At 52.9% G+C, this 16468-nt stretch overlaps 1 protein-coding gene across 1 annotated transcript; it reads left to right on the plus strand.

Moving 5' to 3' along the window:
- Positions 1–13716: 13716 nt before the first annotated feature.
- Positions 13717–16167, plus strand: LOC123172433 (rust resistance kinase Lr10-like). Its single transcript, XM_044589405.1, has 3 exons — positions 13717–14427; positions 14508–14677; positions 14775–16167. Exons 1-3 carry the CDS (start codon positions 14186–14188, stop codon positions 15890–15892), a joined length of 1530 nt encoding a protein of 509 aa, XP_044445340.1. The 5' UTR covers positions 13717–14185; the 3' UTR covers positions 15893–16167.
- The last annotated feature ends 301 nt before the right edge of the window (positions 16168–16468 follow it).

Here is a 16468-nt window from a genome sequence, read left to right on the forward strand (position 1 = left end):
TAGGCCATGTCTGAATTTTCTTCTTACCAACTAAATACTCAATTATGAGGCAGCCAAGTATACTGCTTCTATGAGCATTCCTTGCATTTTACTACAGAAGTGGTTTGCCTTATCAGTATCTAGTGTAAAATTAAGTTATAAAAGTGAGTTATTTTAAATCCCCCCCCCCCCCTATCGCCTAATGGACACTTAAGCTTCTAAGGCAGACAAATTGCGAAGACGCTGCCAAGGCGCCTTACCGCTTAAGCAATGCCTACCTTATGAACACCTTAAAAACCATGTTTCTAACTGTCAATGTTGCCTTCTCTTATTCATGTGCGTTTATTGTGGAACTGTTGTTAATTGTATGACTTCTCATGATTCTAGGCACAACCATTACTGCTGGGTGCAATGAAGCTGAAATGTTAGCATGGCTATCTGGTTTGATGTGCTAATGTGCTGAAACATTTCAACTGGTAAGAAGGTTTTCTGATTGTAGTTTGTGAGATTTTGACTTCTTAATTTTCTCTTCGGAAAATATCTGGTGGCCAATATAGGTCGCATGCATCCTCAAACTACGGTCATAAAAATGGTGGTCATGCTAAGTAATTTGGTTGTTTCATATTCTATAAGTCGAAACCAGTGTATTTCTAGCCAATTTTATTAGCATAATCACCATTCTCATCATTGAACTACCCCACCCAACAAATGTGTCAAAAAGCTTTTGTTGTCAGTGGTGTTCTAGGGGGTGGAGCTAGTAATATGATATAGCTCTTTTTTAGGCGATTTTTTTAGAAATGGAGGAGGGCCCCCGGCCTCTGCATCTGGACGATGCATGCAACCAGTTTATTAATTGTTCACACAAGACATTACAAAGTAATACAACAGCAAGACTAAAGCCACCGTCTAGGCAACATCTATCGCTATTCCTATCCAAATGATGAAGGGATGCTGATAATCTGGGCCTAATACCAAACAGACCTCGCAACCAAACCTAACATCTAAGACCAGAGGTCCCATCCAGGACGCCTGCCGGGTATGGGGCACCCATCGGTCCGGCGCACTCCTCAACCAGGACGCCTGCCGGGTATGAGGCCGCCACAGCCATTTGCCACGAATCCATCTTCAGAGTTGTACTGCTGCATCTACCTTCCACGGTCTAGTTGTCGTCAGCGCCACCACGACGCCAGACAGCTTCCTCCTCCTGCGCGAGTCCATCTCCGCGCATCGGACGCCGAGTCTCCACTGCGCCATGCTGCCGAGACCCATCGACGATGATACTGTTGATGCCACACCGCTCCACCTACATGCCATCTCGCGTCGACTCCGAACTACCAGCAACTCCACCACCCTGAGCAGTCCTTGGCCGACGCCTTCAGGAAGGAACACGACACCAAAGTGCCATCGTCGCCCAAACAGAGGAACAGAGGCTTTCGCTTGCGCTCATGGCAGAGGTGGGGGCGTAGGATCCACACCGAAGCCTCCAGGAAGGGAATCGGCGCCGAGGGCGTCGACTTTGGTGCGGCCGCCACGCCGGCATGGAGTTTCCCACGGATCCATGCCCACCCGCCAGATCCGTCTAGCCAGCACCGGGTAGGTATTGGAACCAGCACGAACCGGAGCAGATCGAGTCGGAGATGACGCTACCAGGATTCACAGCCGGCCGCCACCTGCCAGATTCCCACCGCCGCGCACGTCAGAGCCGACTCTGAACGATGCTGGGCCTCGAGCCGCTAGGCCGGAGCCCGAGACAACACCATCTGAAGGGGAACCAATCTGGGGTGGGGTCCCGGATCCGCCGCCGCCAGCCGCCATGGCCAGCCCCACGCTGCCCCCGCAGTCGTGGAGGCACAACCGCCGCCGGAATCCAATCGGGCCGCCGCCCATCATGCCCACTCGACCTCCACGCCGGGCGAGCAGGTTCGCCATCATGTTTCGGCCAGAGGATCCCCTCGCGAGGAGAGGAGGAAGGTCCGCCGTCCGCCGGCCTCCTCCGGCGGCGGCTAGGGAGCCCGAGCCACCCCCTGGAGGCGACGCGAGCGCTAGGTCTTTAGGGGATATGAGCTCTTTTTTCTTTTGTTGAGCTCATCATGAGTTTGTACTGTCTTCTTTTTCGCTTGCTAGTTTTTACTCTCTTGTTCGTACACTATGTTACATAGGTGGTATTGTAAAATTTCATATTTATCTGTATTGAGTTACTAGTAGATTAACACTTTTGTTTTCTCCAGGTGAAGAATGGCTGCTGAAGTTGTTAGTTGTCACCGAGTCTGTTGCATCGCATCGATGTGGTCGGTGGTGTCTATATGTTATCTGCAAAAAACTTATTGTAATCTGGGGTATTTCGGCCTATACTTTTTTCTACGTGTCTTGCTTTTTCTACATGCTGCATGCTTGGCAGCTCATCTCTTGAGCCTAGACTTGTATGTTTGTCTTTGCTATTCAGCTGTTATGACCGGCCGGACCTACGCCCGTAGGAGGCCCACCAGGCAAGCTTAGCCCGCCAGTTATCTTAGTTTTTATTTCACATCGTGGTTATATACAACTTGTAAGACTATTTTGAGATTTAAGCAATATAACTATTTTTATTGCCCGGCTACTAGAGGAGCCGGAAACCCTAAACCCTAGCCGCCGCTTGTCTTCACCGCCGCCGTACCATGCAAGGACACCGCCGGCCGTCACGCTCCAGCCCTCGCCTTCCTCCCTCATTCCCCTACAACCTACGTCCGAGACCGGGAAGAACCCTAGCTCCTATCACCTTGGTATCAGCTAGCTTGGTTTCGACCATGTCATCACCACCACCTACCCCGTCGCTGCCCCTCGCCACCACCGCCGCCGCGTCATCGCCGACCGCCACGGCCCCGCTGGCCCTCCCTTCGGCGCCGATGACTTCCACCTCCGGCGCGTCGACCGGCCAGTCGCCATCCCCCGTCACGGATCCGCCGCCATCACCCTCCACCATGCCGACTCACTACTCCCCGAAGGCCATGGCCGATGACCTCAACGACCTGGTCGTCATGGTCCAGGGCATCCGCCTTTACTTGGCTAGCCCGTACGGGCCGCATCCGCCGCTGCCGCCGGCCCTACCGTGGTACTCGGTCCCCGCAGCAATCGCCGGGGGTTACCCGCCACTCCCGCCGCCGGCCGCTTCAGCGCCGTCCATGCCCCAGTGGCCCGCGCCCGCGCTCGCGGAGCCACCCGCGCCGTCCGTGCCCGCCCCGGTCCCGCAATGGCCGGCCTGGCCCGCGCCAGCCCTAGCCGCGCCATCCGTGCGTGCTGCGCCGGTCCAGGTTCCACCGCTACCGCCCAGCTCCGGCCTGGGCTAGTCCACACCGGGTGGTCTTCCGATCCAGTAGGTCCGGTTCCCACCGTCATCGTCTCCGATTCCGGCCTAGCTCACCGGGACGTCGCCTCTGCCAGTTTACACGGAGGCCGGGGACCCGTCGGTGCCCCCGCTACAGTCCGGGGCCTCGTCGGGCTCCACGGGGGCCTACGCCGGCCTCTCCACCATGGACCGGGCGCCGTCATCAGCTCTCCGCATCGCCGAGCCGGTGGGCCCTGGCGCGCCGACCCAGACGCCGCCCCGGTTCGCCAAGATCGACTTCGCCACCTATGACGGCTCGGACCACCCGCTTAACTGGCTCAACCAGTGCTACCAGTTTTTTTGTGGGGAGCGCACGCCCGCGTCAGAGCGCACTTGGCTGGCTTCCTACCACCTCCGCGGGGCAGCCCAGACATGGTACTACGCCCTCGAGCAGGACGAGGGCGGCATACCCCCGTGGGAGCGTTTCCGCGAGCTGTGCCTTCTTCGTTTCGAACCGCCGATGCGCAGGAGCCGCTTGGCCGAGTTGGGCCGCCTGCCCTTCACCTCCACGGTGCAGGATTTCACCGACCGCTTTCAGGCCCTGGCGTGTCACGCGCCAGGTGTGACGGCCCTACAGCGGGATGAACTCTTCGTCGGCGGTCTTCCCGACCACATCCGCGTGGACGTTGAGATGAAGGGGCCCCAAGACCTTCAGACGGCCATGTACTATGCTCGGGCATTCGAGCAGCGCGCCCAGGCCTTGACGCGGACACCCGCGTCTCGTGGGGGCCGGCACACCCCCCCCCCCGGCGGCCACCTCCGGCAGCACCCGCGCCTTCGACCGCATCACCGGCGGCCACCCCGGCCGCGATGCGCCCTGTCAGGCGCCTTTCTCGGGCGGAGCAGCTCGAGCGCCGGCACTTGGGACTTTGCTTTAACTGTGATGCGCCCTATGACCCGGGCCATGTCTGCCCGTGCCTCTTCAACTTGGAGACGACCGACGACACCGAGGATGACACACTGGAGGATGGCCTCGGTGACCCAGCCGCCGCGGAGCCCGCGCCTGCACCTGCGCCCGCTCCGGCGACAGCCCTCGTCGTCTCGCTCCATGCGCTGGCCGGCATCCGTGATGAACGGACGATGCTTTTACCGGTCACGATCCATGGCGAGCATCTGGTGGCCCTCCTGGACACAGGTTCCACGCATAACTTCCTGCCGGAGACCACCATGTGGCGCCTCGCGCTACAGCCGACAGGCGGGGAGCAGCTGCGGGTCACCGTCGCTAATGGCGACCGTCTACTCTGCCATGGGCTCGCCCGCGACATGCCCATCACTATCGGCGACGAGCACTTCACCATCACATGCGCCAGCATTGACTTGGGCTTTTTTGACTTCATCCTCGGCGTCGACTTCTTGCGGACTCTCCGTCACATCCTTTGGGACTTCGATGCCCTGACGATGACCTTCTGGCGTCTAGGCCGCCGCATCCGTTGGGAGGGCATTGGAGGCACCCCGGCGACGCCCCCGCTCCAGCTGGCCGCGGCCACCACCACCGAGGCCGAGCATCCGATGTTGGACCACCTCCTGCAGTAGCACCGTGATCCCTTTGAGGAGCTGCAAGGCCTTCCGCCGGCCCGGGTCTACGACCACCGTATTCACCTCCTGCCAGGCTCGGCACCGGTGGCCGTACGGCCCTACCGGTATCCTCAGCTGCAAAAGGACGAGTTGGAGCGGCAGTGTGCACTCATGCTTGCCGCGGGCATCATCCGGATCTCCACGTCGCCATCCATTGCACCGGTCCTCCTCGTTCACAAGTCGGACGGCACGTGGCGTTTCTGCATCGACTACCGCACCCTTAATGCTCTCACACTTAAGGACAAGTTCCCTATCCCGATGGTCGACGAGCTTCTCGATGAGCTGCATCCACTGCACCGGTCCTTCTCGACGAGCTTCTCGATGGTCGACGAGCTGGATCTCCGGTCAGGGTATCATTAGGTGCGCATGCACCTAGACGGCATTGCCAAGATGGCGTTTCAGACTCATCACGGCCACTTCGAGTTCTTGGTGATGCCTTTTGGCCTCTCCAACACCCCGGCTACCTTTCAGGCCTTGATGAACGATGGCTGCTGCCCTACTTACGTCGGTTTGTGCTCGTTTTCTTTGATGACATTCTTATCTACAATGCCTCTTGGGCAGAGCACCTCCAGCATGTGGCCATCGTCTTCAACGAGCTTCGGGCGCATCATCTTCATCTTAAGCGCTCGAAGTGCTCGTTCGGGACGCTTTCTGTCGCTTACCTCGACCACGTCATCTCGGCCGTGGGGGTGGCCATGGACGCCGACAAGGTGGCGGCCGTCGCTGCCTGGCCGATCCCGCAGTCTCCGCGGGCTCTTCGCGGATTTCTGGGCCTTGCGGGGTACTACCGGAAATTCATCCGGGAGTTTGGCCTCATCGCGGCCCCGCTCACGCGCCTTCTCCGTCGCGACGCCTTCTCTTGGGATGAGGAGGCCACCACAGCGTTCGAGGCCCTCAAGGGGGCCCTCACGATGGGTCCCGTCCTACAGATGCCTGATTTCGACCAACCGTTCACCGTCGACTGTGACGCCTCCGGTGCGGGGTTCGGTGCGGTCCTTCATCAGGGCGATGGACCCCTCGCCTTCTTCAGCCGGCCCTTTGCCGCCCGCCATCTTAAGCTGGCGGCCTATGAGCGCGAGCTCATTGGCTTGGTACAGGCAGTGCGTCATTGGCGGCCCTATCTTTGGGGTCGATCCTTACGGATCCGTACGGTCCACTACAGCCTCAAGTTCATGCTGGATCAGAGGCTCTCGATCGTGCCGCAGCACCAGTGGATCAGTAAACTCTTCAGGTTTGACTTCACTGTCGAGTACCGTCTGGGTCGCCTTAACACCGTCGCCGACGCCCTGTCTTGGCGTGACGCCGACGCGGACGATGGTGCGGCTGAGGGGGCGGCCTTCTGCATCATCACCGGGCCCTCCTTCGCCCTCTTCACCGACATCCGGCGGGCGACAGTGGCCGCGGCTGACGCACTCCTCCTTCAGTAGTAGCTGGCTGCGGGGGAGTTGGATGAGCCGTGGCGCCTCGCCGATGGCTTGCTCCTCCATGGGCGCCGGGTCTTCGTTCCGGCACACGACGATCTTCGTCATCAGGTGCTGCGCCTTGCCCACTCGGCGGTCCATGAAGGTGTGCAGAAGACACTCCATCATCTCCGCGCCGAATTCTACATTCCAGGTGATCGTGCCCTGGTCCGTGACTGGGTACGGTCTTGTGTGACGTGCCAGCGCAACAAGACGGAGACTCTATGGCCGGCTGGCTTGCTCCAGCCTTTGGAGGTGCCGTCCCAGGTCTGGGCGGACATCTCCATGGACTTCATCAAGGGCCTCCCCAAGGTGGGCGGCAAGTTCGTCATTCTCACGGTGCTTGACCGTTTCTCCAAGTATGCCCACTTCATCGCGCTCGGGCATCCCTACACGGCAGCGTCTCTCGCTCGGGCCTTCTTCGACAGCATTATCCGTCTCCACGGGTTCCCATCTTCGATCGTCAGTGATCGGGACCCCGTGTTCACGGGACATGTGTGGCGTGACCTCTTCCGGCTGGCAGGCATTCAGCTCCGCCTGAGCAGAGCTTTCCACCCTCAGACGGACGGCCAGTCCGAGGTCGTTAACAAGGTGATTGCCATGTATTTGCGTTGTGTCACAGGTGATCGCCCTCGCGCATGGGTGGACTGGCTATCGTGGGCGGAGTACGGCTACAACACCTCCTATCACTCCGCCCTCCGTGCTACGCCTTTTGAGGTGGTTTATGGCCGGCCACCTCCGCCGATTCTTCCTGTTGATCCGGCCTTGGCACGGACGGAGGCAGCCGGTGCTCTTCTGCGAAACCATGACGAGATGCTGGCAGAAGCCGGCAACGCCTCCTTCAGGCCCAGCAGGTAGCCAAACACTACTACGACGACAACCATCGCGAGGCGGAGTTCACAGTGGGTTTTTGGGTGTGGCTGCGTCTACTTCATCGCTCTACACAGTCCCTGGACCCCCACGCGAAGAGGAAGCTGGGTCCTTGCTATGCCGGTCCCTTTGCTATCCTGGAACGCATTGGGAAGGTGCCTTACCGTCTTCAGCTTCCGGCAGGTGCGCGGATCCATGATGTCTTCCATGTAGGGCTGCTCAAGCCCTTCCGTGGAGAGCCACCCGCGGTTCCTCCAGCGCTGCCGCTAGTCACTGACGGGCGTCTACTTCTTGAGCCGGAGAAGGCGTTGAAGGCCCAGCTGCGTCGCGGCTCCTGGTACGTGTTGATTCAGTGGGTTGGACTTTCAAGGAGGACGCTACTTGGGAGCAGCGCGAGGCGTTCCGCCAACACTACCCCGACTTTCAGCTCGAGGACGAGCTGTTTGCGCAGGCGGGGAGAGATGTTATGACCGGCCGAACATACGGCCGTAGGAGGCCCACCGGGCAAGCTTAGCCCGGAAGTTATCTTAGTTTTTATTTCACATCGTGGTTATATATACAACTTGTAAGACTATTTTGAGATTTAAGCAATAAGACTATTTCTATCGCCCGGCTCCCAGAGGAGCCGGAAACCCTAAACCCTAGCCGCCGCTTGTCTTCACCGCCGCCGCACTGCGCGAGGACGGCGCCACGCTGCCGGCCGCCGCGCTCCAGCCCTCGCCCTCCTCCCTCGTTCCCCTACAACCTACGTCCGAGATCGGGAAGAAGCCTAGCTCCTATCATCAGCCGTTGTGTGAGAAGAATTGGCATGGCGGTGCTAACTGAATGCCAGGAAGTTGCTCTAGATTTTTTAGAAATTCTCGATCTGTTTATATGCTATATCAAATCAGATCTGCACCCATTCCACCAAAACGAACCCTTGTAAGCATGGTTTTTGTCTCGGTCTAGAAGTTATTTCGATGTTTACAGGTCTGAAATAATTGTTGTAGAAATTTGTTTGAGAGATACGGGGCTTTATTTGCCCTGGGAGCGAGGTTGCTGCTGCTGTCCAGTTCTTTTGTAGTTGTACATATGAGCCAGAGGACCGTTGTTCTGGCAGCGGCAGCTGAAGATGCGGGTCTGGACGGCAACGAGTCTACAGTCGAATTCAAAATTGGATTCTTAGCTGTAATTCTCTGCTGGGCTTTGAAGTCGTCTTGTGCGTGTTTTATACGACTGAATGTTCTTGCCCCCTGAGACTGATTGGTAGTTACTTCTGTCCACTAAAATTCCTAGAGAGCTATGACTGAAATTCATCTCAGCTGGATTGATCTCTGTCTCTAACTGAAATTCCAAGTTGCTGCAACGCTTATATGACTGAACTTGGAGTTTTTCCCCCCTTTTTGAACTTACCCTGAGACTGAGGCTGCTACTGATGTCCACTAATTTTGTAATGGAAGGACTCGTCGTTTTCGCAGCAATTTACTTGATGGTGATGATATTGGGCCTGGAATTTTCAGAGCAAGTCTACATTGCATTCATGATTCTCTGCTGAAGATGCGGGACACATACGGCAGCAAGTCTAGAGTCATACTCCTAATCGCAAGAACGCATACGGCAGGAGGTCGCACTCTTAGCTTGCAGTTTTTTGCTGGACTTCCAAGTCATTTGAATGTTATTTATATGGCTGAAATTAACGCAGATTAAATTGGAATACCGTGGCAATTTGTTCTCGATCTACAAGTCATTTGACGTTTTACATGTCTGAAATTATTGCTGTAGAAATTTAAATGACAGACAGGACTTTGCTTGCCCTGAGAGCAAGGTGCCCTGGGTGCGAGGTTGCTGCTGCTGTCCAGTTATTTGTAGTGGTTCATATGAGCCAGAGGACTCGTCGTCCTCGCAGCGGCTGTTTACTGCTGAAGATGCGGGACTGGGTGGCAGCGAGTCTACAATCACACACGTAATTCCAGAGATAAGTGCACCGCGACTCTGACTGAAATTCCACAACTCAATTTCTTACCCTGAGGCCGAGGTTGCTACTACTGTCCACTGATTTGTAATGGTCCAAAGGACTCATAATTTTTGCAGCAATTTACTTGATGATACACTGACCCGGACCGGGACGACAACAAGTCTACAATCACGTTCATGGTTGTAACAACTTGGCCGTAGAAAAAAAAATGTGAACACGGCAGGAGGTTGCATTGGCAGTCGATACGAATTCTTCTGCTTAGCGGTCATCATCGTCTCCATACACTGACAAGAGCAAGAAGAGTAAGTTTGCTACAGGAGGAAGGAAACATACTACAGAAATTTCGACTTACAAAAGACTGGGGGCTACCATTTTACAAAGAATGGCAAATGGTTCACACTTACTACAGAAGTTTTGACCTACAGAACACCATTATACATTTCTCTGCATTTACAGAAGTTTTGGCTACACAAGGGTTTATACAGGAGAGGATGGGGCAGCAGAAAAATATCATCACCAACAGCTGTCGAAAATGGATTTCTCTGCATTTCTTACATCATGTTTTGGTTTGCCTCTGCCTGAATCACCATCATACATTCTGTCAACCATACACGTATTCATGCCAACAATGTTTTAACGGCAACCGCAAATAACACTTCAGCTTTCACAAGTTGTTATTCATATATTCGGATAATATTTGTCTTCCAGAAAGATGATTACATTCTAGATTCTACTACCACTTAAGCAATTGGAGTTATATATCCTCTTTAACTGCTAGATTTTATTACATGTTTCCACATAGAAGTTCATAGGACCCGGGAAACATAAGAATCTGAGATCTCATCCTCCTCCGAGATCTCGGTCAGCTCGGATAACAAAGGGTAAGAATCCGGAACAACGGTGTGCTCGTCGTCGCAGAAGAATGGCCTGGAAGGCATCTGCAGGCCATCGAAGCCACCTTCCAGCATCTCTATGACCTCACTCATTGTCGGCCTGTCATGCGACTTCATCTGGATGCACCATAGTCCAACCATGCACAGCTTCCTCTCCAACTCATGCCTGCCAGCAACGGGAGATATCTCACACACTTCTTGTTCAGTTAGTCTATCATACACCCATGACGGGTAGTATGCTTGGCTCAAGTTCGCTGCATTCGGATCAGCGTTCCTTCTTCCTCCAGCCATCTCCAACAACAGCATCCCAAAGCTGTAAACATCAGACTTGCTCGATATGACCCCAAAACTCCGGATATCATCTCAGGAGCTATGTATCCAATAGTTCCCCGTAGGACTCTCGATGGCACAAAACTCTAGTCCCTTGGGTACAGTTTGGCGAGACCGAAATCAGCAACTTTTGGGACAAAATTGCTGTCTAGAAGGATGTTGTGCGCAGGCCCGTATCACAAGCAAGTGCAGGGTGTGCAACGGCACAGGGCCCCATAAAATTTTGGGGCCCCCAAATTTATCTTAAATAGCAATTAACAACGTTAATTAAGAGGATAATGAAGGAATGTATAACGTCCAGTGGAACCTCCTAGCTTCCAACGCCAATTAGTACCCATCCTCTCACTCTCTAATACTAGCAGTTAGTGATATTAATCAACGTCATGTTTGATTAGAAAATTTCGCATGCATCATAATCCAAAGGGACGTCTTCTCTGTTCACCTTTCAACAAATCACTTTGCAAATTCTTTAGAGATATTTGAGGTAAGAAATGGATCCATGCGCTCTGCTGTCATCTATTTAGTTTTTCTTCCCATCATCCATCGCTCTTGTGCTATTATTCAGAAGATTATGTTTATTGTATGCTAATAAATGAGTGAGGCTTTTTACTTCTCAGGCTCCACATTTATTTATTTATTTCAAAAATTGACATTTTTTAAGATAAAAAATGAATATAAATACACAAGTACTTGTAGATTTGTGCAAAATTTCATTGTGAAATACATTTTGGTATGAGTTGTACAAAAAACAAATCTCGTATGTACTTTATAGTGGATACTATGTGCAAGAAATACAAAATTTTGTTATTTTTGTGCACCTCGCATAAAACGTATTTTGGCATTAAACTTTACCGAAAAAGGGTTTTCCCCCGCTTTATATTATAAAGCACCAGACACACAATCACAGGGTAACTGCCGGGGCGAACGGCACAACAAGCCCAAAGGGAAAAAGAAGAAGAAATACAAGCCAACAACGGCAGCTCGACAAGCACAAATGATCCGCCACTGCTGCGCCCTCCATCGGCGTCCCACCACACGCCATGGCACTGGCCCGCCGCATACCAAGCAGCACCTCCAAGAAGGAATGCGACGCCAACGACGCTGCTGCCCGGACGAGTCCTAGGGTTTCCCCCGACATACGGAGGGGAGCGGGGGATGGGTAGCGCCGACGCCCTTCAGGAAGGAATGATGGCACCCTCAGGTGTCACCGCATCGGAGCCGGAAGAACCGACAGAGATTTCTCCCGCATCCCCAAGCACCGCTACCCACTCGAACCGGGGCCATCCAACCATCAAGCCACCCGCAAGCACGCGCCACCACGGTCTTGGACACATCCACGCCGCCCCGCTGTGAACACCACCACGAGGCCAAGGAGGCCGGAAAGAAGCGCCAAGCGATGGGAGGAACCACACCGAAGCCAAGCGGGAGGGAACCACCTCCCCCGCCGACGTGCGGGAGGTCCGAGCCCCCGGCGACATCATGGTCGCCGCCCGGACGTGGCAGCAGAGCACACCAGGCCACCCTAGGCCCGACCAGGTCCACAACGGACCCGCAAAGCCCCGCCGGCCATGTTGCAGCAAGCCGGCATCTGCGCCGCCCGCTCCCAGCCGTCAACGTCGCTCTCCCGCCTCCTGGAGGCCATGCCGCCGGCCCATCCCGCCGCCGGCCCGCCCAAACCCAGATGGGGCCCGAAGGGCCCAGATCTGGGCCGAGCGAGCTGGGTCAAGCCGCGCCACCCCGCCGCCAATGGCGACGCCGTCGCCCAGTCGTCCACCCACGCCGCGCCGGGATCTCCGCCGCCACGTCGTACCGCCGCCGCCGAAGAGCACCTCCCGGTGCACACCGCCCCGCGCCGGGGAGCACCGAGAGGGGAAGGGCAGGAGGCCGCCGCCGCCAACGACCCAGGGGCCAGGTCCGGCCGCGGGTGCCGGCGACGGCGGCGGGAAGGGGGGCTCTGGAGGAGGGGGGGCGCCGGAGCGCGGCCGGTCGCCCGCGGGGACGACGTGGTCGCGCGAGAGGAGAGCGGGGGGAGTTCGAGCCCTGGCATTAAACTTTACAAAAAGTAGTATACATCCATAGGTATGTGTGTATTCTTTGAAACATAAAATTTCAAGGTAAATGTTCAAATTTCGGGTTCCATGGAGTAGTAATTTCCGGTTAATAATTACTATCATATTGACTTCATAATTAGCATTTCCATATAAAGGCCTAATTTCAAATTTTGCACCGGGCCCCCAGATTCTTAGGTACGGCTCTGGTTGTGCGGCTTGATGTCAAAGTGAAGAATCTGCATATCACAAACTCGATGCAAGTATCCCTCTGGCAATGCCCAGAGCAATCTCATTTAGCTTGTCCCAAGAGAAACTCTTCTCGGACGAGAAGATGTACTTGTTTTTTTTTTTGAACGAAGGCTCCAGAGGAGCCCGACTTTGAATTAACAAAGCCATCAACCGGCCAGGGATTACACAAGGCCACCAGTACAACCAACACGGAACAGAAAGGAAAAGCTACAGCCGATACAGAGTGTTGCCCAGCAGCTTACAAGCACCAAAGACTACAAGCCCTACATAAAAATCCTAAAGAAAGCTCTAGCGTGTAGTCGACAGAGTCCTCCAAGTGAACTTGAACCAGAAGAGCGAACAGAGAAGAACATCAGACGGCGCTAGTGCCGAACGACACAGGACCGCACCCTCGAGGCAGAAGAATGGCCTGGAAGGCATTTGCAGGCCATCGAAGCCACCTTGGCCGTTGTGGCCCTGTGTGGGTCATTGTGACGGTTTTCGTTCGGTTTTTCGCAAATTAACCAGACAACTCTACTTCTTTATTAATGAGAGAGGCAAAACTTTTTCCTCCGATTTGGAAAAAAAAACGAGAGCCTGTAACGGGATTAAGTGAGAGTTTATGTTGTGCTTGTCATGATAGCTGCGTGGACAATGAAGTTTCTGTCGTGTTGTGTTTCAGAAAAATGAAGCATTGCCACTCCGTGCTTGCTTGCTATCAGTGTTGATTAGTCAAACAAATAGTAATAATAGATGGCTTCATTTTCCACAACGGGCACATGACTGGACACAATTGGATTTGGAACGAATTGACTCGCTTTCTTGTGTCACATCCAGAAGACCAACTGCATTTCTTCTTCTTTTGAGTCAGTCAATGCCATCACGACCATATAATTGTATACAGCCAGCAGGGAGTCTTTTTTTAATTTTGCAACGGCAGGGAGTCATCTTCCTAACCAGTTATTCTATCATATATATACATGTGTGGTTTTCTGAATCAGTCTGGCATGGCGAGATCTATCGCGTTCCACTTCCACCATCTCACTGTCCTTAAAGCCTTAACTGCCTTGTTTCTGTTTGCAGTTCTTGTTCCAAATCATGTTCAAGGGCGACATCATCGGCATGACTGTCCTTCTTTTTCCTGTGGCCCTTTTAGGAACGTATCATCTCCATTTCGTCAGGCAGGTGATCCACCCTGGTGTGGTTTTCAGTCTTACGAGCTAGTTTGCAGTGATACCAGGGCTACAATTCGCATCAACAATGCAACATATCATGTGTCCCGCATCAACTATACTGTTTCTTACTTCTGGGTTGTTGATGCTGTCTTGGATTTACCCAACCGGTGCCCTCTTCCTCAGTGGAATCGGCCTTTTTATGAACACAAATATGGTCCATATTACTATCCCCCTAAAGCTGAATTACTGCCTCTTGCATACAGTGTCGCTAGCTTTGTTAGATGTTCTCAGGAAGTAAGGAACAATGGTATGTACATGCCCGTCACTTGCATGAGCACCAGCCATTCGTTTGTCTATGTGTTAACTGGCATATACTCTGGTGCTGTTGGGAGCCTCGAGCCTTCTTGTGGATATCTGGCAATGACTCCTTTGGGTAGTTGGGTACCGAATGCAAGTTATGCAGGTACCATAGAATCCATTAAGAATGGATTCGCTCTTCGATATCGTTTCACTGGAAGGGGCATCACTAGGTGCCTAATGAGGTTTAGACGGTGAGTTTGGTATAGCAATTTTTTCTATTTGAATCCTGTACACTTTAGTTTTTCTTAAGTTCCATTTCCATATCTTGCAGAGGGCTTGGTGAAGTGAAAACTGTTAAGGATTGGTTTGTGTTCCTTACTACTGCCGACCTCTTTTTCGAGGCATGCATGCTCGATGCTCTTCTAGCTCAAGTACCGCACAACAATCTTTGGTACTCCCGTATGATAGCTGTTGCCTTGTGGCTCGTGAAGTGGATTGCTGGTACGTCAGATTTATATATTATTACCTCTTGATGATCCAAGCTATTGTATTGCGCCTCATTCATACTGTCATAAAATGAATGAACCTGTTTTTGCAGTGCTGTGCAGGTTCGTGTTGGCACCCATGGCTGTGTTAATTTTCCTTGGCTACAAGTATTTGAAAACAAGGGTAACCATTGATGCGGTCGAGAAGTTCCTCCGACTGCAACAAATGCTTGGTCCGACGAGGTACGCCTACACCGACATCACCGCAATCACAAGCCATTTCAGAGATAAGCTGGGTCAAGGAGGCTATGGATCCGTATTCAAGGGTGTGTTATTGCCAGGCAATGTTCATGTCGCGGTCAAGATGCTAGATGGTAACTCCAGCTGCAACGGGGAAGACTTCATCAGTGAGGTCTCCACCATCGGTAGGATCCACCATGTAAACGTGGTGCATCTCATGGGTTTCTGCTCAGAGGAGATGAGGAGGGCTCTGGTATATGAGTACATGCCTCAAGGTTCTCTCGATAAGTACATCTTCTCCGCCGAGAAGAGCTTCTCCTGGGACAAGCTTAACGATATAGCTTTGGGCATTGCCAGGGGTATTAACTACCTGCATCTGGGTTGTGACATGCAGATTCTCCACTTTGACATCAAGCCACACAATATCTTGCTCGACAACAATTTCATCCCAAAAGTAGCTGATTTCGGTCTCGCCAAACTATACCCAAGAGACAACAGTTTTGTGCCATTGAGTGTCCTACGGGGAACAATTGGGTACATAGCTCCTGAGATGATATCTCGGAGCTTTGGTGTCATATCAAGCAAGTCTGATGTTTACAGCTTCGGAATGCTGCTGCTGGAGATGGCTGGAGGAAGAAGGAACGCCGATCCAAACGCAGCAAACTCAAGTCAGTCTTACTACCCATCATGGGTATATGACCGGTTAACTCAGCAAGAGGCGGGTGAGATATCTGTTTCTGTTGCTGACATGCATGAGCTGGAGAGGAAGCTGTGCATTGTTGGACTATGGTGTATCCAGATGAGGCCTCAAGATCGTCCGACAATGAGCGAGGTTGTAGAGATGCTGGAAGGGGGTGCCGATACCTTGCAGATGCCTTCCAGACCATTCTTCTGGGACGAAGGGCATGCCGATACTGATGATACTTACCATTTGTCGTCCGAGTTGAATGAAATCTCCGAGGAGGATACGAGTGAAAATATTGATGAGTAATGTAATAATGTATGATGAAGTTGAAGCACTTCGCTTGCAAAAGGCTGAAGTTATGGTTGTATTAAATAATTGTTTCCGACTCATGTGAACTTTGATGCTGAAGCATGTCATAGGTACAATAGGTAGCAGCTCGAGGATGGAGGGGTAGTACTTCCAACTGCAGCATCCATGATAGTAAGGTTCTAAAATGAAATTATTGTTGTTTATGGAAGACATGTATCTATTATTACGAATCTGAAGATATTATTAGGCACAGTAATATATATCTTGTGGAATCTGGAGTGACATTTGCATGCACCTGCTGTGAAGAGACAACACTGTTAATTAGCATGAATGTTGCCGTGTAAGTAATGCATTTTGTCATGTGTATCTAGTGGAAGACAGACATGCTCATTCTAAAGAAAATGCAGATTACCAGCTGCAGCTAAGTCGGTATAAAGTTATTAGCACTGGGAGGTAGAGTGAGTGGGGGGGGGGGGTGATATTATAAAATTTTCCTCATCTAAACCCTCTAAAAAAATTCCTTCAAACTTTTTTAGTAACCCTCTGAAGAGCACATAGCTCCGCATCTGGTTA

Source organism: Triticum aestivum, unplaced genomic scaffold (genome assembly GCF_018294505.1).
Source record: "Triticum aestivum cultivar Chinese Spring unplaced genomic scaffold, IWGSC CS RefSeq v2.1 scaffold40653, whole genome shotgun sequence".
In the NCBI taxonomy this organism is placed as follows: domain Eukaryota; kingdom Viridiplantae; phylum Streptophyta; class Magnoliopsida; order Poales; family Poaceae; genus Triticum; species Triticum aestivum.

What these genes read in the sequence shown, in the direction of transcription:
- LOC123172433 (XM_044589405.1), top strand. Translation starts at nt 14,186, where the DNA reads ATGTACATGCCCGTCACTTGCATGAGCACCAGCCATTCGTTTGTCTAT. An exon ending in TGCCTAATGAGGTTTAGACG is followed by an intron (nt 14,428 to 14,507) that starts GTGAGTTTGGTA and finishes CATATCTTGCAG; the next exon opens with AGGGCTTGGTGAAGTGAAAA. An exon ending in GCTCGTGAAGTGGATTGCTG is followed by an intron (nt 14,678 to 14,774) that starts GTACGTCAGATT and finishes CTGTTTTTGCAG; the next exon opens with TGCTGTGCAGGTTCGTGTTG.